Genomic DNA, 24,538 nt, shown 5'->3' with positions numbered 1-24,538 from the left:
TGCTTTGCCTGGTATTGCCAAGAACCTCTCAGAAGCAATTTTGCTTCTTTGTGAGCAGAACAAGTCTGAACCAATTCCATGCATTGTCATGTAGAGATACTGTATTTAATCACTTCAGGCCACTGTAGAGCTAAGTTTCCCACTGTATGGCCTGTTCACCTAAAAAAATCTTGGTTTTCTATGTTAAGTTGCTCTACACAAGTTAAATGTGCTGCTGTAATGAGTGTGAACCCTGGAGGTAGAAAGTCTTTTCCTTCCTTTTAAACCAGTTAAGAGTGTTGTTTAGTTCATGTCGTGTTTTTTTTTTTCAGACCTAGTTTTATAGCTTTTCTAATAGGTTTATTTTGAAGCTATACTGGGGGGCATAAAGCTGAATGATCTCACACTTCAGTCAGTAAAATTGTACATGTAGTTACAATACTTTTTAGAGAGATTTTTTTAGAGAGAGATGTCTGAGGAATATTTACTTGAATGCATAGTTTTCCTGTACATTTTAAGCTTATGCTTTTTAATGAGTACATAAATTACATATGGACTTTATTTACATTGGGTTTCATGAATCTTTAAAGAAAAAATGTCAGAGGGAACATTAACGTTGGGAGTTGTGGGTCTTGGCGTTGGATTGAATAAAAGTCACGAGTAGTAAATAAATGCCTATTGTGATGGTTATTTAAATGTATTTTCAGATAATTCTGAAGACCTGCATTGTCAAATAAAAAATCTACTGTCAGACGAGATAGGCAGGCAAAAAATAGGTAAGATTATTTTAAAATACCTTAACATAAGTGCAGAAATATAAAGACACTTCCAAATTGATGTAAATTTTTGCTGAAGGAAACACAGGAGAACTCCTAGAAATCTATGATTCACTAATCACAAATGAGTGAATTTGTTAATTCACTAAGCATCTTTAACACTTCATGCAAATGTAGAGTACTCAAAATCATAATTTTAAGTTGAATGAGATCTGGAAAGCAATCTGGAAAATGCATGGGACATGTTTATAGACAGGACTTGTTACTTCCTCTTTGGAGTACTACATAGATCTACTCTATGTTTTTTTTTTTTAACTTCTAAAAACTTTTTTTTCTATGTTCAACAGTCACCATTTTAATTGTCCCATTTTCAACTTTTGGAGTTAGCACATTGTTTACAGTTCAGTGAGAGGATTTGAATTAATCTTGCACAGTGTAACTGAGGGTGCAGATAAGCTGCCTTCTGTGATATCTGAATTGGTCCTGTGGGAGAGGATGGCACAATGGGCACGTGGTGGATTGTAATCCCATGCTAATCTGTTTTTGTTATTTCCTCCATTTTAGTTTTTGAAGGTACACAACTATATTGTTGTGCACAAAACAATATAGGCAAAGCCTGTTGTTGTTTTTAATTTACCATTTTTATTTTTAGCATTTAAATATTCTTGACTAATTTGTTCTCAACTCTTAAAGGAGCCTTTATTTTTTTCTTACAAAATGTAAAATTGTATTCATACGTTGCAGCTTAGAAAAATTGAAGTTGAGATTCTATTAAGTCAGAAGATAAATATCTGAGGAGTCTTGGAAATGCATGGGATTTTCTGTTGGCAAGAGCACTGTTCTTTTTCCAGACCTTGGAGATGGAACTTAAGAATTTGGGAGAGAAGAGAGGCAGCTCAGGCACCCTCTGTTACTCTTCTCTTGCCATAAGAAAGGTGAAACCTTTTCACTTTTGCTGATGAAGTCCTTCAAATTTGAGGAAGATTCTTAGTCATTTTTGAGGAGTTTGTCTTCACAATTAAAGTATGTTTGCTTCTCTGTATTCCTGAGCTCCTAATGTCTGTATATCAGAGGTTGACTAAGGTATGTAGAAAGAAATCCAATGTCAAGCTAGCATGGTGACTGTTCAACAAAAAGCAGAGTGAAGTAATAATGAATGCAAAAGGAGGCTACTGGCAATACCTTATTCCCTTTTTATGTCGTGAAAGCAAAGTGGTATAAATATCAGCTGGGAAGCGCCAATGCCTTGAGATGGAATAACAGCAGATTGCTTAATGCGTTCTAAATGTTATTTCTAATTAAATAAGTTCACTGTAAGTATGAAAATTACTTAGAAATTATTTCATCCTTTAAATTAGTGCTGCCTTCCAACACGCCTAATGTTCGTCGGACAAAAAGGATACGACTTAAACCTCTGGAATATTGGCGAGGAGAGCGAGTGACCTATACATTGAAGCCTTCAGGTACAAGTTTCCAAAATACCCATCTTCTTGCTCCTGATAGGGCAGTAAAGGGAGATCTGTGGTTTGATCCTGTGCTATCAAAGCCCTGAGATGCTTACTATTTGTGAACTTTAAAGAAGTCACTTCAGAGGTCTTCAGCTGATTAGTCTTTCTCCCAACATTCTTGTTTAAGCTGGAAGTAATTTAAGCAGAAGATGTTAAATAAACTTACGTTAACAATTTAGCAAATTTCAAAAAAAGATTTGCACTAGTGTGTTTGTTAGACGTTCTGTGACAGCAGGAGCTGCTTATTGGATCATTTTTGGGAGCATTTTTAATTGCGTGGGCACTGCTTTCTAGAGCAGATACTATAACATTTTATCTAATCTCAGCATTAAATACCTTGGTGATGGAATACATCTTGTACTCAGACTAATTTGGTCTTTTGCTGATTCATCAGTCCGCTTGGAAATAGTATTTCCTTTTGTCCCTGAAGTCAACACTTTGTCTTAAAACTTAACTCTCATGTTCTGGCTTTCTGAAATGTTCCTTGAACATATTACCATCATGCCCTTTTCTTTAAAATCTCAAAAGCGTGTTGCACTCTCAGGTACTTGATGTTCTGAAGCTTTTTGATTTTGTTCTGGCTTTCTAAAGCTATGTAAAAAGTTGAGCATCAAGGAAATATATACCAAACTAAAATGATCATAGAGTGTGCAAATCTTTGTTCTTGTAAAATAATTAAAATAATGAGTATGTGTCACTGAGTTTCACTCAACTTTCTTTTCTTTCAGGAAGGCTTTTAATTAGTGGAATAGCAGGTGCAGAAGCAGAACCTCAAATGAAGAATAAGCGGAAGAGTCATCATAAGCAGAAAAGAGCTAGAACAAGTATAAATGCAGACTTTATCCCTCTTCTTTTGACACTTCAGAAAAACCCTTCTGTAATGAATTTTCTTTTGCTCCAAGTTTTTTCTCCTGTGACAGCTCCAGATTCTCTAACTGAAGATCTTTTTGTAATGGAATATGTTAGTGATCTGATGCAAAAAAATGCATTCCTCTTACTGTAGTGCACCAGTGCTGTCTGAAACTTCACTGGGTTGGGAAGGAAGAGAGAAATCACTGCTCCTGAGGTGTTGTGGTGCCCTTAAAGCTGAGATGAAAGAAAATAAGCTGTACTTCCTTTATGATGCTCATGTGTTCCATTTTATAATGCATAATTAAGGTGTAAAAACTTCTGGTTGTTTTGTTGCTACCAACTGTAATATCACATCTGAATGTGAGTTAAATTCAAGCACATGATCTAGGTGAATAGAGATTTACAAACAATCCACAAAATAGATAAAAGTAGGCAATAAATCGATGCTTAAATGCCCAGGAATGGGAAGCTTTGCTGGACTGTTTGCAGTGCACAGGTAGTGCTCAGAAGGGAGGCAGGATCAGAGTCCAGAAACCTAATTAATTTTTTCTGTGCACGCTCTCTCTCTGGAAGAAATTTTGATGCAAAAGAGCCTTTCTGTATGGGGGCACACTGGAGCTTTTGTTTGTTACTGCTGTGTTTCTGTGTGAAATTGTAGAGGAAATAAATGCTAACAAGGATGGAGAGAGAGAACACTGTGGTCGTCCTGACACAGTTCCAAAACAAAACATGGATGAACAGATCACTGGAGAAAGAATAGGGGAGATAACAGAGAATATTGGTGCGAATTTCTGCTGCGTGTTTCTGCTGCACTTGTTTCTTTACCACATAAAGAAAGCTGTAGGGCTAAAGGAGGTTCAGAAAAAGCTTTCTGAAGACGTGGAAGGATTTATGTACCAGAAGCAGCTACATAAGTGAAGGCTCCTTGGCCCTGGAAACACTGCAGTGGTGTGAGATAAACCTATAAAACCACAAGTGGCATGGAAAAGGGAAATAAACATTTTTTCTTTTATCACAAGAGCTAAAAAGTGTAAAGGGAAGATAGCACCACCTGAGATTTTCACAGAAAATAAGCTTTTTTCACTGCCTGTTGTGTATTCCTTTACACAGAATACTGTGGAGAGAAATATTTTTGTACGTTCAGTGCAAGAACAGGATAAATTCATAGAAGACTTAACTGTTAGTAGCTCTTCAATAAAACAAACTACACATAGAAGTGGAAGATATTCTGTGGAAGCTATTGCTCCATTACAGTATTCTGGGAGGTAAAAGGTGTGCCTGCTTTTGGCCACTGGAGGAGACAAGATTCTAACTTATCTGAACCTTTGATCTGAGTGCAGCTTTTAAGTTTATTTGCAAGTTTGTGGAAACTTGAGCTGGTAGTGACTGTTCATACTGTATGTTACAAAAAATATTGGCTGCTTTATGTTTCTTTGAGCTGTCTCTAGAAGTGATGTGTTATCTGATTACCAGACATTATTCCTGAGATACTTAAAATTCAAGGGTGTTCACAAAAGAGTAACATGTACGAGACCCATTAGCTGAATTGAATTTCTAGAATAAATTCCTGAATTTTAATGATACAATAAAAATTCTGTGGTTAGGGCTATAGAGTTGCACCTATTGCTGTCTCCTTTTATAGAAGTGTTATTCTGAACAAAACTTTTTCAATCTCTTAGCCCTGATTGTCTCTGCATAGTGCTTGAGCAGACATGAGTGCCTATAAAGTGCTATAGCTTGCCTTTGACATCCTTTTTCTGACTACATTTAGAGGGATTTCCTGTGCACTGTGGAATTAAATTCGCCTACTTACAAGAGTTATCTCTCCAAGAGACCTTTGGGATATTTGTTTCGTCTTAAAAATTCTCCAGAGTCTCTTTTCCCTTTGAAAAGTATATGATTGTCATAAACTCTTAGGCTATTGTCTTCTCTGGAAAAATGCATTATATGATAGAAATTATTCCCTGATTTACAACTTAGGATGAGATTCCTGTAAATAGTGTCTCTTGAGACAAGGAAAAGTGAACATGTAGTTGTTCTTTTTGAGCACTTTCTCTCTTTTAAGTCTCTTGATGCCCATCAGCAGTTGTAAAAGAAAAAGACTTGCTTTTCTACGTTAGCATGTATTTTATATCCGTTCTTAATATTCTGTTTCTAAAAGAGTTCTTCTCCTAAAATGCAGCTACTTTTGAATAAATGCTACTGTTAATAGCACAAGCAATATCATTGGCATTGCTCTGAGAATTTCTTTTTGATTTAGAGTCCCTTTACCAATCACAGATGGAAATAATTCTGATGAAAATTATATCTTCAAAGAACTGTTATGTATTTTTTATCAGAAGAAAGCGGGCTTTAATCTGTTTAGTCACTTAATACAGCAAATTCAATAACTTGTCTGAAATCCAAAATTGTGATTAAATAAGTATTTCAGTTTTGGAGTGATTACTCTCCTGTACTTTTTTTTTTTTTTTTTTGTCTCCTTAGGAAGTGAGGTAGCGAAATGTTTGGATATTCACCTGGCTGATGCCTCTAAGCCAACCAGCATAGTGGATCCAGTAACAAATCAAGAAGTTCTTCTAGGTAAGATAAAGGGATATAACCAAGGACCTTTCTATATTATGTAGTAAGTTTTTAGGTATGGACTGCTGTAGGAAGAAGACTGCTCATTCATTTTGAGGCATAAAAAGGTGAGCTGTTGAAATAGTCATTGCTTTTCCAGATAACATTTTGAGAGACAGAAAAAGAGGAAGTCAAATGTCCTGATTTTTTTTTTTTCCAGCTGATGATTAAGTGTGACTGGTGGGGTTGCTGCACTGAAACAATACATAGGATATGTAGTTTAAAAAGGGGCAGAACTAAGAACATGACTGTGTTAATAATAGCATTTAATCTTATGGCTTTCCTTGCAGAGTGTGTTAACTCTGGAAGCAGTCACTCATGTTTCTTCGAAGATGAATCAATAAAAGTATATAAAAGTTTGAATACATCTGATTTTGCTGCTGGTAAATTGATCTTGAAACCTCTTAAAGAAAAGGGACACCAGTTTGTCCACATGGATACAATAGTAAGTACACTTTTTCCATGCTTCTTTAATGGCTTATAGGTAAACAGAAAATCACAGGATCATAGGATGACTTGGAAGGGACCTCAAAGATCACATTGTTCCAACCTCCTCCTGCCAAGGGCAGATTATCAACCACTGAATCAGGCACTGGATTATGAGGTACTCAGGATCTCATCCAACCTGACCTTGAGCACCTCCAGGGGTAGAGCGTTCACAGCCTCTCTGGGCATCCTATGCTAAGGCTTCACCATTCTGACATCTACTCTAAATCCTTCCTTTTTTAGTAAAAAACCATTCCCCCTTGTCCTATCTCTACATCTGCAAAAAGTTGATTTCCATCCTGCTTAAAAGCTCCCTTTTAAATACTGGATGGCCACTATCAAGTCTCCATGAAGCCTTCTCTGGGCTGAACAAACCTAGTTCCATCAGCCTGTCTTTGCAGGAGATGTGCTCCAGCCCTCTGATTATCTTTGTGACCAAAGTATTAGAATAGTTAGAATTAGTATGTGGAGTTAATGGGTTTTTCATATTTTTTCCCCTAAAATGTGGAGATATATATATGGATATATGGATATATATTTTATATTGTGTAAATATATATATATATATATATATACATATATATATACACAATATATATATATACATAGGAAATACAAACTGTAATAGTTGTGAAATCAAACAGTTAAAACTAAAGGAAATTTCTAGAGGTAATTTTACATGCATAGTATTCTTCTTTCTTTCACATTTATCATGCATGTCCATTTCTGCTTACTGAATGGATTGCAAGCAAGATAGAAGTATTAAATCAAAATTGTCCCCCTGCCACCTTTCAAGTTGTGCATCTTAATTTTCAGTGGGGAGGAGGAAAGGAGTTGCAGCTCAGTTTATTGTTCTACTTCATTACAAATTATGAACAAAGCATTACTTTTTCTTGGATAACTTAAATTTTTGTAAAGGAGATGTTGCTAATCTTAGAATCTTTTGGCTTTCTATTAAGGCTTTCTATGTTATCCGTGGCCAGATTATTATCACCTTGCATAAGACGTCATATTACCTGACTTCAGGGGATTATTTCTATGTTCCAGCAGGTAAGTGCATGTCTTCAAAAATCAATTTGTTGGGAACGGATTAGACTAAATTACCGTATTAGGAAGGAATACTGAGGAGAATGGTTGGGAGAGTTAAGTTTGAGTAGAGAATGGGGAAGTACCCATGAGGAAGAAGGGAATGTGACCCTACAATGGGCACGGTTGATGAACTGATCTAGATGTTGTGTTACAAACACTGCTTGTTTACCTGAATTGGCTTCAGGGCTCATTTAACAGACAGCTTTAAAACTGGTAAAATACACAAAATAAAAATACAGTTGTTGAAGTCGGGACAGGACTTCAAAAATTACTGTTGGCTTCTAAAGAAAACCTTTTCTGTTTTTATTTGTAGGAAATGGATATAATGTACGTAATCTTCTGAATGAGGAAAGTGTTCTTCATTTCACACAACTCAAAAATGACAGGTGAAGAACTTTCTTCCAAGAAGTTGCTTGAAATACTTTTTAAGCTCTTGCATTTTTTTGAAATTTTTTTTTGGCATACAAAGTATGGTTCATTGCACCCACCTTAACTTTACAAACTAAGGCAGAACTGATGAAATCAACATAGAGCTACAAAACCAACTCAGACGTTTACTCTCGAACTTCAGTGAAGCAGTGAAGGGCCTCGCTTTGTTACGGGCACTTTTCTCATCCAAAGACAGTAAGATATACTTGAAAACTGGTGGGAAAAACATATTTTTCCAAAGTGCACTTTTCTACCTAATCTCCCAAAAATGCTTAGCACTTGATTTTGACAATGTCAGATAACTCAGCTAACATCTGTTGGGCTTATTGTCTGCTTGATACAAATCTCAGAATAATCCCTCTTTGCACATAAAGCCATACTGTTTGTACTTCAGTAATTGTTGTCTAGGAGATGGACTAATGGAATGCTTGTGTGCTAGAGTCCAGCATTCTTCTAATATGTTCATGGCAGCAGTTTTTTCCTTGTCTAGCAGGGGTATGTTTAGTACCTAAAATTTGTATTAGTTCTATTTTTTATATTAAAGCCCTGGATGTTGTGGATAGCTTTATTTTGTGTGATAGTGATAGGTCATTGCCAAATATGTTATTTTAATATCTTCTTTTGTTTTGATTAACAAATTATAATGATGACCTTTGGGAAAACTGTAATTAAACTGCATACTCCAGAAGCCAGGTCTAGACAGCAGATGGTACACATAACATTTGTCTCCTATGTTCTTCAAGGTTCCTTCTGGCTGAACATAAGAATAAGCTGCAGCTACTCTGGTAGAGTGTTTTCTAAGTGTGGTCAATGCAATTCTAGAAGAGAAAGAGAGAAAATTGAATTGGAAACTGTTCAGGGGCTGAATACTTGAGGATTGAGGACTGACCTAGTAAGCAGCCGTGACCATGATCTTACATTAAATCTAGAGTACCAATTAAAGCAGGAAAGATGAACTGGCTTTAGTGCTTGCCATGAAGAAACAAACAAAAACCTTACAGGTGAGAAGTAAACCGTGTGTCTGAAAAGGCTAAGACACTGAGGCTACAATTTCTGTGTGAGAGATGTTTTAGATGGGTGAATTTTATGCATACACTTCTTTCATTCTCTTTCAAGCGTTCTTTCTGGTAGTGTATAGAAAGGCTGACTTTGTACATACTTAGAAGTTAGATAGCATCTTTGCATTTGGTGTCTAGGTCTCACTGGACTCCTGAGTAGATGAAACAGGAGTATGGCAATTACCATTTAGCTCATCTTCTTGCTAAAAACTATTTGCAGTCAAGGTTAAGTTTGCAGGGAAGCAACTTATTTTCTGCTCAGCCTCAAATTTTATAAGTGGTTTAAAATAAGGTGGTTTTTTTTCCTTTTAAAGTCAGTCGTAGCTGATAACTTGATTTTGGCAGCACTTCTAACTTATGGGCTTCACTGGCCTCTTCAAGGTTAGTGAGATTAAAATGTCCCTTCTGCTTTGGAGCCATGCCAGCTCCCAAATGGTCACACGCTGTCTCCACTGCTTGAGGGAATTCCATCCATGAAGCCTTCTGTCTTTAAGGCTTTAAACTCTTTAGGGAGGCCCACAGAGATCTGGAAGTTTTCCACTTGGAAAAGAGTAGAAGGCTAGCACTAGACCTAAAGAACCTCTGCTCCTATCCAAAGCGTGTCTCCCAGCTGTCAGGGCATAAGTAGAAAAATGGAAAGTAGAAACTTTATTGTGTTGAAGGCCACCAGGGTGTTCAGACAGAAGAGAATGCAGAACAAACTTTCCAGAACATCTGCTTGCTAAGATTGGATAGCAGAAGAATGTCCTATGAAGGTGTTGGTGAATGTGTATGGACTGTGGAGCTGGTGGCCTTAAAGGAAAATGTGGGTGTGTATTGTCACAGAACTCAAGGCAGCTTGCCACTTTGCAGGAGTGTGTTTTAGTTTGGTAGGTTCCGATGGAGGTAAAGCATTGCCTGGCTGTTGTCTTTTCTCTACTTGGCAGCAAGGTTTTGAGTGGATTTTCTTTGGTTCTCGCGTAAGTGATGAGGAATCCATCCTGAATATTTTAAGCAGAAGTGGATGCAGGTGGGTTCTTGCCACAGACTGGAAAGTGGCAGATGTTTAAGTGCAGGTTCAGCATCAGATTGCCACAAGTGCTAGTTTGTTCTTTTTAACTGTGACTGAGTGTCAACAGAGTACTGTGGGTTTGGAAAAGTAAGTAACTTTTTAGACTAAGTGGTTTGGTTGCTTCGTAGCTAGTTCATTTCTTGTGTGAAATGTTCAACACAGTATGCAGAAAACATTTCCGCTGTTGAGCAGCATCTCAGTGTTTTTTGTTTGAGTAGTAAAATCAGTTATGTCAAGGATGTTGCTTGCAGTTTGCACAGTTTTGAAAAAGTACTTGCTCAAATCCATTATTCATCAGTTCTTTTTCTTCACAGTGTTAGTTTAAACTAAAGAAATAGTGACACAACATGTATTTTGCTGCAAGTTGACTAAGAAGTAGTATCTCTAGGTCTGCAGTGAAAACAGCATGATTTTGTAAAGTAGTTTAAGTGGCTCCAATGTTCTATCATTATAGAAAAAATATCTTATTTTGGGAAGGAAAAGATGGAAATTCACTTTTTTACAAAGTACAACAAAGTTCTTGCCTTTTGTATCTAAAGGAACAATTCCACTATTTGCCACTAGATGGTGCTTCAAGCACAGCTGTTTGTCCTTGACTAGCATCCATACTCAGTAGGGTTTGGCTTTTGTGAATTCTTTTGGGAAGAAGAGTGTGTTACAAATGCAGGTAAAGTCAATTGAATTCTGTTGTCAGTTTCCATTAACATTAGAATTTGACACTGAACCTTGCAGAGTTCATTCTGCTAGCATGCAAGTTGAACTAGTTGCAGACACACACAGTTGTGTGTTTTTTTTTAAAAACAGTAGTGCACAGCAGGAGCTGAGTTGTGCTACATTGTTTCCCCATTGTCTAGACTGCATTTTTTGTTTTAACTTGACACTTGCTGTCTTGTAGTACATGGAAATGGAAATGCAGGAGAATCTACAGCTTGAGTTGCAAAGTTCTGTTTGCATTCCAGGGCTCCTGTGGGTGCTGAGTTGTGCAGTGTGGCAAATGAGAACTGGTCATTGGAAGGAAAAAGTTGATGTTTCACCTCTGCTTGGTCTTGCTGTGGCTCCTGCTTCCTACATTGCTGTGTATGTCAGACTACTGGTAACCTTTGGCAGTTCCTGTTTTTCCTTTGATGGAAGAGATATTGCAAAGAAATTAATATGAAAAAGCCCTCTGAAATCTGAGAACTTAGCATTTTTCTTCCTGCCAATAAGTGATTCTTTTAATTGGTGTATTTTCTACTTTGTTTAGTAATCTAGTTTCCACAGACTACTATGATGGTTTCAAACAGATATGTGGTGAAGTTTGGACTGGGTAAAATGCTAAGGAAATAGCCCATGCAGAACATGTTTGGGCTGTAGCTTAAATATATATTTTTAGGGTCTCTCTAATGCTTTTTCCACATTGCAGCTTTTAAAACAGTGCTTAAATTATTTCCTAGACTTCAGTGGTTCATATATTCAGTTCAGATAGCACAACGTTTTGTTTATAGTAGAATACAGAAAATATCTCTAACAGTAATAGGGATCTGAGCCAGGTTTGTAATTGCTTTGTTATGCTCAAATTGTTAGCTGACATTATGTGCTGTGAACTCAAGTCGGGATGCTCTGCTGCTACTTGGGTACATAGACTGTTCTTTGAGGAACTCTGGTTTAAGATGTTAACTCATTACTTTCTGTCAGCTGTAGTTGAGAGAGCTGAAAATTAATGTTAGATGGTAAATGTGTCCTGTGGTGAGTGTTTTGATAGCAACCTAGAAACACACGTTAAGGGAGCTTAACTGGCAATGACTCTCCACAATGGAAAAGTTAGATTTTTCAAGGCTGTGGCTTCCTTTGAGAAAAAGGACTTGGTGTTTATTAGGTTCTTTAGAAAAATCTAATGTTTTCAGGGTTTCATTTTGTTATAAAATTGTTTGTCTTAGTGAAGAAAGCTTTTCTGTGTAATTTAAAGGAGGATGTAGGAGAATGGTTGCAAAGCCATCAGATGTGTGTGCATCCATATTTATATTACTTGGTAAACACAACGTAGGAGAATGTGAGCTGAGTGATTACAGAGAAATAAACAGCAGTGATAAAACAGACTTTTGCAGTGCATATACAATTCCTTCTATTTTTTCGAGTATGCACCTGAATTAGTTATCTGTAATTAAATTAACATCTGAGGAATACAGTATAAACTAACGAGCATTTTCCTCATTTTTGTAATAGCTAAAAATGCATTTCAGCATGAAGAAATGTTTCTTGCCTTTCTCGTGATACGCTCTACTGCATGATGTGTATTGTAATACAGGATTTAAGCAGTGATTGACTCCATCAATACATCCGTCTGCAGTGTGTGGAACGTGGCTCTCATGGCGTTGACGGCTGCAAGTGAACACCTTAATATCCTATTGCTTTATGTGGGTGCTCACGGGCTGAGTCAGAAGAGCTCTCGCTGATGCATTTCTCTAGTCATATAGGAAAACCTTCCTTTAGAATTCACAACTAAACTGATTTCTATGGTCCAGTTTGAAAATGAAAACAAATAGTTGGCACCAGTCAAAACAGTTGGCTGCTTAGCATTACGGAATGAACATGTTATAGGAGTTGCTCAGTATTCTTGAGCCCAACAATAAGCCTGTGCTCTTTTTTTCCTTCATTTGAGCTGCTGTACCCAAGCAAAGATACACAAAAGACTGTAAAACTCCATGTGCTTTGCATTTCTGTAGTCTTTTCTTGTTTAGGGCACAAGACAAGTAATAAATGAAATGAGCTGAAGGAAGCCAAGTGTATATTTTCTCAGTCTGTTGAATTGAGATGTAAATCTAAGTGTTCACAGAAAAAGATAAGTAAGATTTTACGCTTCTCTTTGCAGCTTGATAGGTAAGGACTTCTAAATTTGGAAACTGAAGAACTGCAGTGCTCTTGATAGCTGTGTGGGAAGTTTATAAAATGAGTAGGTGCAGTGGGTTGACCTTGGCCAGCAGCCAGCCACGGTCTCTCACTCCTCTCCCTCAGCAGGGCAGAAGGAGAAAGAAAGATGAAAAAGCTCCCGACTTGACGTAAAGACAGGGGGATTACTCACCAATTACCATCATAGCCCAAACAGACTTAACTTGGGAAGGTTAAATTACTGCAAGTCAAAAATAAGAGTAGGACAGTGAAAATTAAAACTAAAAACACCTTTTCCCTTCTCCCCAGAAAGGTGAGCTTTGCTCACAATTCCTTCTTCGCTCTTACCTGAGCTGAGCAGTAGGGTCCATACTACTTAGTTTCTCCTGTTCCGTTCTCCTTGCCCCCCCCCGCCCCCCCCCCTCCTTACTCTAGTGGGGAACAATACCACAGGGTGCAGTCCTTCAGGAATGGACTGCTCCAGCAGGGATCCCCAAGGACCAAAGATCCTGATGGATCATCTGTTTCATCTTGGGCTCCTCTTCATGGACTGCAGCTCCAGCCCGAGGCCTGCACCTGCAGGAACTCTCCATGGGCTGTGGCCTCCTTCAGGATTTGCCTGCTGCTCCTGCACTGATTGCAGATCTGTTTGTCTCACAGCTTTCTCATTCCTTTCTCAGAGGCCGCTCCTGCAGCACCCTTTCTTTTGTTCCCCCAAACACTTTAAATTGCCAAAACTTTAAATAAATAATAAACTCATTACAGTAGGATTGCTGATGATGCACATCACTTATCTCATAATGTTTTTACATGCTTGTGTGGAAGTTGCCTTTTCCTGCATCACTAGCTGAAGTAAGAATGGATTAAGATATCAGAGATAAGGTATCACCATGTGGGTGTCTTCTGGTATCAACATGGTGTAAAGAGGGAGAGGAATGGTATGAGAGATGTGAACATAATGAAGAGCTACACTGCTTCTCAAATAAGTGTTCTGGTGTCCAAAGTTGTTGCAGACTGGCTTGCCTAGGGTTGCACTAAGGGTTTTCCATGAAATTCAGTAGCAGAACATGACTTTTCTGAAGGGGAGGGAAACCTTTCTGGTGTTGGTGCCATCAGAATGCAGGTGTCTTGCTGGCAGCTTACTCTCTTGGCTTGGGATTGGGTTAGTGCTGTAATGAGTTGCATTTAGCTTGACTAGAGTTAGAAGATTGAACTAGTAAACATGAAATAGAATCCTCTGGACAAGAGACATGAATGTATTAAATCTTGGCCTTTCTTTATCACCACTTTTGTGTTGTATTACGGAGGGGTTACAATGAAGGAAACTAATTACGAAAAAGTTCTTCCACAATCTGAACTGGAAATTTTAATGCTGACAAAGCAGGGGCTCCCATAGGGTACAGTAGGCTATAAGCTGAAGAAACTAAGCACTTCTGTATTTCAGTAAGCGCCAAGTCAGCTCTGAGGCTAATTAATCAAAACAAATTTACAATTAAGTCAAGGAAGGAAGACTAATTAAGTAGCCGGTTAAGAAGAAGTGCTGAAGGAGGGATCAACCTTAAGGGGAAAGTATGAGACTCCCAGTATTGGCCCATGAAGGACAATTAAGTGATAATTGCAGAGGCCTTTCTGCATCCAGCAAATGCTTTCTGACTTTATTATGGCTGATTTTCTTCATATTAGAACACGTTTGCTTCTTAAGCAACTCAGCTTTACTGTGCAATCTTAGTGTAACTTAATGCAGAAGCTGGTGCGGGAATCTGAACACGGCTGCCTGACTTGAGCAGAATTCTAGCTAGCAAAAAAAGTCTCAATATGTTTTGAAGAAAAAGCAGCACTAAATGTTTGATATTTTTTTTTCTTTTTGCCTCTTTGTTCAGTAGTGTACCATCTTAGCATCCTATTTAACCTTTCCAAACAAATTACTTTGAGTGGATTATCTCATCAGAATTTATAACAGCTTCATTTTGTTTGGTTGCTAAGAGCACTTAAGTTCACAGAAGTCATTACCTTGTCATGAAATGGCTTCTGTTGCTTACATCTAACACCCACGCTGCCGCATTGCATGACATACTTGTGTTTCCCGATGAGGGGAAAAAAAGAGAAGGAAGAGGGGCTTACTGCTTACAGTAATACTGTTTTTACTGAAAATAATTTAGCTATTCTTCTGAAGGGTTTTTGAAGCTTGCATTTGTTTTGCTGCAAAGCTCCACTCTCTGGCAAGATGCTAAGGGCTGCAAATGAGGTGCATGCCCCAGTCTTCCACCTCTCCTTGGCCATTTCCATATGACTATGTGTGCAGATGAAGTACAAATACATTTTTTTAATGTATTGAATGTATGCATGGTTTAAGAACTCGCTTAGGTGTCCAGGTTTTTCTCTTGATTTTTCTTGAACTCAAATTATTCCTGAAACTGTAATACTAAAAAGTATTATGTATATTACAAAAATGTTGATCACAATTTCCTTTTCTTTGTGGGAATCTATACACACATGCTACCAGTGTGATGCGCTGTATTCTGCTATGCAAGCTGGCAGTTGTTACCTTGCCTTATCTGTTCAAGGTGTGTCTTTGTGTCTCTCCTTTTGCTCCTTGTAGTGGCTGTGTAAGGAGGCATTCATTTGCCACCATCTCAATTCTCTCACATCCTGTATCAAGTTAGAATATTCTCTTCCTGCATTTTTTGTTTTGCAGCCTGAAGTAATTTGGGGGAGGGGGAGTATTCCAGTGCCCTCTTCAAAGGTCTCTTTTTTTTTTTTGGTTAGTGCTGTTTGCAGTGACTATTACTTTTCTAATTCAGTTCCAGGTATTTGAATTATTTCAGAGGTGATCCTCTGGCTCCTCTCCTTTGAGCTTTGTACAAGGCCTGGCAACGCTCCCAGTTCTCGTGCTGAGTGAAGTGATGCAATGCTTCCTTTGGCCTCTATCCTCTTAAGGACTTCATAGTTTTAATCCCAAGAAGGTTGGCTTAGGACATCACTGGCAAGGTGTTTATCATTGTCATCTGCCTTTTTTCAGACTGCAGAAGCGGAACTGACACCTCTCCAGGCACACATGGTTGTCCTTGAACCACATCCCTCAAGCATGAGGCTGGCTCTGCATTGCTAAAAGAATCCTTTTCAATGCCATTTCACCTGGCCAAACATAACACAGAGCATCAACGTGTGCGTTCTGCACCTCTCGTAGCACTAATTCAGCATGCTGGTGATATCTTTTGCCTTGGCACAATTTTTCTGTGGCTCTGCCATCGCTTAGGCACCACGCCATGTCCTGATTTTATGTTGGCAGCCTAGAGCAGGCATTCACCTGCTCTTACATCTTCATTCCTGTTGCCTGTGGGAATGCTTTTGGCACAGAGGTCTAGCATGGAAGCATGTGCCCGCTGTTGCGGATTTGCATGAGCACAAATATCATGGAATCATAGAATTGTTTGAGTTGGAAGGGACCTTTAAAGGTCATCTAGCCCAATTCCCCTGCAATGAACAGGGGTGCCTACGTCTACATCCAGTGCTTGGAGCCCTGTCCAGCCTGACCTTGAATGTCTTCAGAGATGGGGCATCCACCACCTCTGGGCATCTTGTCCCAATGCTTCACTACCCTTACTTTAAAAAACTTCTGAAATCCAGTCTAACTATTCCCTCTTACAGTTTGAAGCAATTTGCCCTTGTCTTGTTATAGCAGACCCTGCTAAAGAATCTGTCCCCTTCTTTTTTTATAGCCCCATTTTAGGTATTGAAAGGCTGCTATCAGGTCACCTCAAAGCCTTCTCCAGGCTGAACAGGCACTCTCTCAGCCTGTCTTTTTAGGAGAGGTGTTTCATCCCTTGGATCATTTTTGTGGTCCTCCTCTGGAAGTGCTTCAACAGGTCCATGTATTGAGGATTCCACATCTGGGTACAGCACTCCAGGTGAGGTCTCACCAGTGCAGAGCAGAGGGGCAAGATCACCTCCCTTGACGTGCAGGCCATGCTTCTTTTGATGTAGCCCTGGGTACAGTTGGCTCTCTGGGCTGAGAGGGCACACTAGTGGCTTGTGTTCACCTTCCAGTGCACCAGTACCACCAGGTTATTTTTCAGTAGGACTGTGCTGTATCCTTACAAGCCCCAGTTTGTACTGATAGTGTGGGGTTGCCACACTCAAGTGCAAGACCTTGCACATGGTTTGTTGAAACTCTTAAGGTTCACCTGGGCCCACTGTTCAAACTGTCTAGGTCACTCTGGATGGCATCCTGTCCCTTTGGGCATGTCAACCTCACTTCACAGGTTGGTGTCATCCACAGACTTTGAGGATGCGCTCAACTCCACTGTCAGTGTCACTGATGAAGGTATGCAAATACTGACCCCTGAGGAACACCACTCATCACTGATCTTCATCTAGATGTTGAGCCACTGACTTTCACTCTCTGTACAATCTTGCAACAAGTTCCTCATTCACTGAACAGAGAAAAATGGTAAGAGGGACCATGTCAAAGGTCCTACTGAAGTCCAAATAGATGACATCGGTGGCTCTTGTCCACTGATGCAGTTAAGCCATTATAAAAAGCGACAAAGTTGGTTAGGCAGAACCTGCCCTTGGGTGAAGCCATGCTGGTTCTCCCATATCACTTCTCTCTTTTTCATGTGCCTTAGCATAGCTTCCAGGAGGATCTGCATCGTGATCTTCCCCAGCACAGAAGTGAGGCTGACAGGTTGGTAGTTCCCTGGTCATCCTTTCCATCCTGTTCTTAAAAATGTGGGCTATATAATCTTTTTTCCAGTCATCAGGGACTTCACCTGACTGCCATGACTTTTCAAATATCATTGAGAGTGGCTTGGCAACTATATCAACCAGTTCCCTCAGAACTCTGGGATGCATCTCGTCGGGACCTGTAGACTTACAGATGTTCAGGTTCCTTAGGTGGTTGTGAACCCGATCACCACTTGCAGCAGGAGGGGCATTGCTGCCTCAGTTTCTGCTTTCTGAACTATCTGCTTGAGGGCTGTGTATAGAGCTAGTGAAGACTAAGGCAAAAATATTGGTACCTCAGCCTTCTCCTTTTCTGTTGTTACCAGCCTAATTATGTTGCTCAGTAAGGGGTGATATGCTGTCTTGGGCTTTCCTTTTCTGGTTGATGTACCTATTGAAGCCTTTCTTACCCTTCTTTCCTTGCCAAGTCTGGTTCCAGTTGGGCCTTGACTTTCCTGACCCCATCCCTACACAGCCTAGCAGATTCCTTATACTCTTCCTGCGGTACCTGTCGCTGCTTCTACTGCCTGTGCATTTTCTTATTGCTCTGCAGTTTGACAAGCGGGTCCTGGTTCAGCCATGCTGGCCTTCTGCTTTCCTGACTTCCTTCACTTGGGGATAAAGAGCTAGTGTGCCCAAAGGAAAGCTTTCTTAAAGCTCTGCTGTGCTCCCTTGTCCTCAAGGACTGATTCCTAAGGGGTTTTGTTGACTGACTCCGTGAAGAGCTGAAATTTGACTTTCCTAAAATTAAGCTTCCTGATTTTACTCTTTATCTGTCTTATATTCCTCAAGAACATGAACTCCACAATTGTATGGTCAGTATGGCTCTGCAGCCTCCTATCCTTGTGTTATCAATCAGTTCATTCAAACTAAGTGCAAAAGGTCCAGCACTGTTTTCTCCCTTGGTGGGACTGCTACTTATCTCATGAAGTTATCCTCAGTACAGTCCAGGATCCCCCTGAATCACCTTTAGCTCACCGTGCTACTTTTCCAGCAGATATCTGGGTGGTTGAAGTCCCCCAACAAGGTGAGAGCCTGTGCATGTGAACCCTCCTGTAGCTGGAGAAAGGTTTAATCAAGAGGCTCCACTTGATCAGGTGGCCTGTAGTAGACCCAACCACAAGGCTCCCTTTATTGCCACAGTCTCTAACTCTGACTTGTAGGCTTTGGACTTGCTTATAGCCATTTTTTAGGGTCAAGCTGTTCATATTTTGTTCTTTCCTTGATGCAGAGGCTGATGCCACCTCCTCTTCTTCCTTGCCTGTCCCTTCTGAACAGCTTGTAACCATCAACAGCCACATTCTGGTCATGGGAATCATGCCACCGGATTTCTGTGATAGCAACTGCATTATGGTTTTCCAGTAGCACAGTGGCTTCCAACTCCAGTTTGTTTCCCAATCTGTGGATGTTGGTGTAGAGGCACTTCAGCTGGGCAGCTGTTCTTGTTACCTTCTTGGAGGATAACTCCTTAATTCGTTTGTAGTATTTACCTTCAGTCTCTCTGTTCCCTTCATCATCAAACCACCTTGTCCTTTTAACTTACCTACGGTATCCTGCGTCATGGGCAGGCTCACTATCATCCCTTTTCTCCTTCAAACCTATTTTAAAGCCCTGTCAATGAGCTCTGACAGCTTCTGGGCCAGAATTCTTTTCTCCCTTTTACCCAAGCAGACCTCCTCAGCAGCCATCAGGCTGGCACAGAGTAAGCCGCCCCATGATCGATGAAGCCAAAATTCCTGTGGTGGCATCTGCTTCTTAACCAGGTATTTATCACAAGGGTTTTTCTGCTCCTCTCATTATCCCTCGCTGCCACATGAAGGGATAGTTGAAAGCACCACCTGCACTCCTGCACTGTCCATTAACTGCTCCAGACCCATGAGGTCCTTTTTGATAGCCCTCAGGCTTCTTTCAGTGATTTAATTTCTGCCAGCCTGAACTGTCAGTAAAGGATAATGATCAGAGAGGCAAACCAGACCAGAGAGTCTCTTAGTAATATCCTTGACCTGGGCCCCAGGGAGGCAGCACGCTTCACTACCGTGGTATCTGGCTGACATGGGGTCATATGCCCTTTCACACCTTGTTGCTGCTTGACTTTTCTGATCAAGAATTCTTCTGTTGTGATTTCTCTGGTGTCTGAAGAAGAACCTGGACTGAGTAGGCTGTGAGCTGTGTGTGGCCCTTCAGGATCGCTGGCTGTATGCCATTACTCACACTGCCAGTGTGTTTTTCTCAATTCCTCTGGCAGCAGAGTGCAAGCCACAGTTAGCTTTCACTTGGAGGAGCATCCAGTACACCTGGAATCAACTACCCCAGAGGAGGAAACAGCCCTGCCATTTACTATGGGCTGATCATGTGGGGCAGCGTAGCAGCGGAAGTTTTTGAGGAAGGGAAGAAAATAATCCAAATCCTTCTGGAAGCCAACTTTGCCATAAAACAAAGGAAAGTCAAGGGAACTGTGTGGGAGGGTGATCCAGTTCTTAGGAATAAAATGGCAGAATAGATATCATCAGGTCCTTATGGATATGACCAACAAAATAACTGTTCTATCCACAGGTACTAGCAAAAAATTTGTGGACTTTCAGAGAATTTGTATTCTGGATTACGGTCTGATTGTAAACTCTCTATATCAGGTGACCTTTGGCTTTGAAAAGTCTTGTGGTGACATGGCACCCCAGGTAGAATTGAGTCAGATAATGGGACTGATTTCTGAAACAGCCTTGTAGACACCTGGGCCAAGGAGCACAGTACTGAGTGGTATATCATGTCCCTTATCATGCACCAGCTTCTGGAAAACTATAGAATGAACTGTTAAAGATTACACTGAGAGCAATGGGTGCTGGGATGCTCACAATTAGCAAAACCCACCTGTTAAATCAACACTCATGGGTCTGCAAGTCAAAGCTTATACATAATGTAGAAGTAGATAGCATCCCCATAGTGCATGTGAAAATCATCCTGGTCATGGAAAAAGTGTTCCAGCCACATGTAGCTTTGATAGCTCCAAACTTCATGCAGAGGAACCAGTTTGTTAGAGAGTGTGTTTAATTGAATTAGACTAATGTGCTTTTTTTCAAGTCATAATTATTATTTGACACTAATATTCTTATTGATTTGCCACTGGAATATGTGGATGCTCTAAAATCTTTGCTGCTGTGAATAGAATAGGAAGTTGTTACTGGCAGTAACTAACGCTATGGCACAGAGGTGTTTCACTATTGTTTTTTAACTGAAGATTGTCTTAATTTGGATGAGCTTATTTCTATTCTTTTTGTTTTTTAGACCAATTGCAGGAAGCGTGTTGTCGGAGCCCTCTTCCCCCTAGGTTCACCTTCAGACTGAAGATCATCTGATGGGAGGGAGTTCTAAAGAACACTGTTAAATACCATCCAGGTAGAAATATATCCCAGTACTGGAGCGTGTAGTTTCATTGGTCTTAAGAGTATTTTCCTCCTCTGTAAATTGTAAATATGTGGTTTGTTACAAATTAGTTTTTCCTTCTTGTCAATAAATGTTAAATAATACAAACCCATTTTGATTTCTTTGCCTTTCTAAATCATTTAAAAGTGAATTTTCTGGTAGTTGATGAAAGGTTGAAATTGCAAGTAATTGCGTGAAAATGAGGAGCTTGACTTGTAAATAATGTATGATGTATAACATTGAGTGGTTACAAGAGCATCAACAGTGAATCTGTTAACTGTTTCAGTGGAGTTGCTCAAATTTCTAAAAGAAGTTTGGAAGTTAAATTAAATGTGCCAATTTGCCAGATTGTCTTTGAAAAACAGTGTTCCTGACTGTGTGGCATTGGTTCCGGTGTTGCTGCCATAGGTATACAGGAGCTCCAGCTTATAATGTTGTAGGATCTTTTAGTTCAGAGGTAAATCATGAACAGAACTGAACTTCTGCGTTGTCATAATCTTTCAGTGCTCTTGAGATCTGATGTTTGACAACTTGTCCACTAGTTTTATATTTGCTAGGAGTGTCAGCTTTTAGTTTGTTTGTTTGTTTGTTTTTTAATCTCTTGGGAATTTCAATCTGCATAGATCTACTATTAATTCTACAGCAACTCACACATTTTCTCAAAAATATTAATGTCAGTAGCAAAAGTAGGTCTCTCTAGGAAAAGATTTAAAATCCAGTTTGGGCTCAAGTATATAGTGCATAGCATTGGCAGTTAGTGTGGGTTTTTGTGTTTGTTTGTTTATAATGCACCTTTGCCACAGCTCAACTTGCTGTTCTTATTGTAAACTAAGTGTTGTAGGCTTGTCTGACATTTAAAACTTTGGAGTTTGGAACAGTATTAAAACCATTCTGACATTATAGAAAAAAATTTTGAGGGTGGGAGAGTGAGAATAAATGTTCTCCTGAGCAACAGTGACCTATGCTAAAAATGATAGTGTACTGAGGTATTTAAATGCTATGGGAAGAAAGAAGAAAAGAGCAAGAGGAATTTTCCACTCTCGGAATGTTCTGTTAACTCCCAACTATGCCCTTACAACATTGGTTAGCATTTTGCCAGGAAGGGCCTCGTTGAAGACCAGACTTTGTACCTGCAGTTCTTAAAGCCCTGTTTCAATTCCAGGTAATATTTACAATTAAAGTGATGGAGAATCAGGCTTTGGGTTAAGACCTCAGCCTACATAAAACTCATTCTGTATTCTGCCGCTTTTGCCTGTCTGGGAAGTGTGTGCATGTACCCACCAGTGTGGGATGTGGGAAGGGGATGCTGTGTTTGCACAAAGAGCCTAAAACTGATTCAAGTGCTGTTTTGTTCTTTCGAGCTGCTGATTAGGTTGCTTTGTGGAGTCCCTTGAGCAGGAAATGAATCTCAGGACTCTTCCCTTCCCTCGGATATTCAGTCAGGGTCATGCTCTCCTGTGCTTGTGGTCTAACACGAGGAATCATTACTGCTTTTCTTTTCCACAGTGTTGTAAGTAGGAGCGGAGATGCCTTCATCTGGAACAATCCATAACATTGAGTTTCTTTTAATTGGGTCAAATCAATGCATCGGGCAGAAACAAAGCAGTAACCACGTATATAACATACTGCATTTTGCTAAGCGGGAAGTAATGCACCTTTTTCTTTGACTTACCTTAAACTTGATGAGTCAGTCAGAACATGTCCTTCCTGTACCTGTTAGACTCAATCATAACTACGTAGAAGTTCTAGTGAAATCTGTAAATTGACTCAGCTTTAATTTTTAGGTAGCAACAAGTCTTTGTCTTGTATCTTTGTACTGATTATCTTTTTGGGGGAGGGAAGGATTGTGGGGTGTCTTTTCAGTTTTTCCAGTGACCAGAAATGAGGTCCATGTCAGTGGAAGGTCCAAAATGTTTCATAAGTTTTAAGGTGCGATTAACAGGTAAAGTGGACAATTTGTAGGGCATGAAAGAAGGTGAAGGGTATATTTCTTTTGCATGTAGTAAAATTCAACTTTTTATCTTAGTGCATGGAAACCAAAGTACAAGCTACTTGGAATGCATTTATGGACATAAAGGGAAATCGTTCTTCAAGCAGTAACGCATCTTCTTAAGCAACAGTGTACCGGTCTAAGGTAACAGTTTTGCTGCTGCTAAATACTAAGACCAGTTTGTGCCTCAGACAGAGGAGTGACCAACTGTCTCAATTGTGTATCCTAAACCCTTTTCATCTCCCAGGCTGTAGCACGTGTGGCAGGTAAATACTAGACTATATAGACTAATACTAGTGAGAATATTAGGAATTTGGGAATATCCAGAACTTAGAGTCCCCTGTCACAGCAGAAGTGACCTGAGATTGCACAAGAGCTCAGGGTCACAGTGGCGGTACCAGTGTCCAAAATGATCCCAATCTGCTGGTTTGTGCTGCCACACAGAGGAAGGAGACAGGTTATGCAGTGGTCTAGAGTGGTTACACGGTAGCTCAGTTCCAGGTACAGTATATAACTTATTGGCACCAAATGCACCACAAGCTATAGAACTGTTGCCCTGTTATTATCTAATTCTGAACATTTGTGCCTTGAGATGTGGCGGATATAAAAGCAAATGCTTATATCCAGAGCTCGAGAGTTGCCTCAGAAGTTCTGCATTGTCTGGTGGTGGTAGAAGAGGTTATTATAAGTCACACTTATTGCATGTTTTTGGCAGCTCAGGATTGGTTTTGTCATGTTAGTCTTTTGGTGCTTTCAGTAACTGCAGGTACAAAGATCCTTCTCTCCTGTGGGAAGCAAATTGGTTATGCTGGTATGTGGTCTGCTGGTGTAGAACTAACTGCTTTCTCATGTTATTCTGCTGTTACTAAAATAAAACTTTCTCCTCTGCAGATAAGCAGTTTAAACTCATCTGTTAAGGCTTGTGCTTTTTTTTTTTTTTTTTTTCCCTTTTCTGTTCCAAGTTGGATATTATCCACACACATATGCTTCAAGATATACATCAGACCAGGGCCAAATGATTTGCAGCCTAAGAAATTATCTGCAGATTGAGTTACATTGTGCAAAGAAAGTCAAAGGACAAGGTATGGAAAGCTGTCTACCTGCCTCTCTGGACACCAGGGAAAAACCTTTCCTATGCTGCAGTAACTTTGCTTCTGGTGCTACCTCATCCTCGTGAACCTCCATCACCCACTGGTCCTGCTGACAGTGTACCTGTTTTGTGGTGCTCTGAGATCCCATTCTGTGTAGCAGGTGGAGAGCAACTCTTTCTTTATAGCTCAGATTAAATGCATTTCTTCTGACTTTTTCCCCCTCATAAAAGAAACAAAACATAATTTATAGAGAGTTCATACAGCTCGGAGGATTCCGAGGCTTGAAGTCCCGTGTTTGACTATTTTAAACTTGCAACGTAACATTTAGGCTGCTTTAGGTTGCTCTCTACTAAATCTGGGGAGAATAGGCACTTGGGTCCTCAGTACAGAGCTGAGGGAACTTGAGCAAGATGCAGCCTGGTACTGCTTTGACTTTCCCTGCTGCTGGTTACATTTCAGTTTCTCCCTCACATTCATACAAGGTGAGTGGTGGAACTGGCAAAAATATTAACAGGGTAGTGGTTGGTATCCATTCCCTTCTCTCTTTGAAGGTAAATGGGGAATGCAAATGATTTGACCAGAATAAACAAGTCAGATGTTTCT

At 39.8% G+C, this 24,538-nt stretch overlaps 1 protein-coding gene across 4 annotated transcripts in view; it reads left to right on the top strand.

Moving 5' to 3' along the window:
- Nucleotides 1–23,687, top strand: part of CENPC (centromere protein C) — a 34,695-nt gene extending 11,008 nt beyond the window's left edge. The window contains exons 11-19 of one of the 4 annotated variants that reach the window (XR_007376594.1): nucleotides 687–755; nucleotides 2,114–2,218; nucleotides 2,992–3,087; nucleotides 5,600–5,695; nucleotides 6,025–6,179; nucleotides 7,180–7,270; nucleotides 7,623–7,695; nucleotides 10,807–10,924; nucleotides 20,717–23,687. Coding sequence is in view for 2 of the 4 variants with exons in the window: in XM_048942712.1 (XP_048798669.1) it covers nucleotides 687–755; nucleotides 2,114–2,218; nucleotides 2,992–3,087; nucleotides 5,600–5,695; nucleotides 6,025–6,179; nucleotides 7,180–7,270; nucleotides 7,623–7,695; nucleotides 8,482–8,527 (731 nt within the window). In the remaining 2 variants the exon portion in view is untranslated. The other 3 variants (XR_007376595.1, XM_048942713.1, XM_048942712.1) reach the window with 3 other exon arrangements.
- The last annotated feature ends 851 nt before the right edge of the window (nucleotides 23,688–24,538 follow it).

Source organism: Lagopus muta, chromosome 4, assembly GCF_023343835.1.
Source record: "Lagopus muta isolate bLagMut1 chromosome 4, bLagMut1 primary, whole genome shotgun sequence".
Classification (NCBI taxonomy): Eukaryota; Metazoa; Chordata; class Aves; order Galliformes; family Phasianidae; genus Lagopus; species Lagopus muta.
Note: the sequence above shows the minus strand (reverse complement) of the source record. Positions and strands in the feature narration are given on the sequence as shown.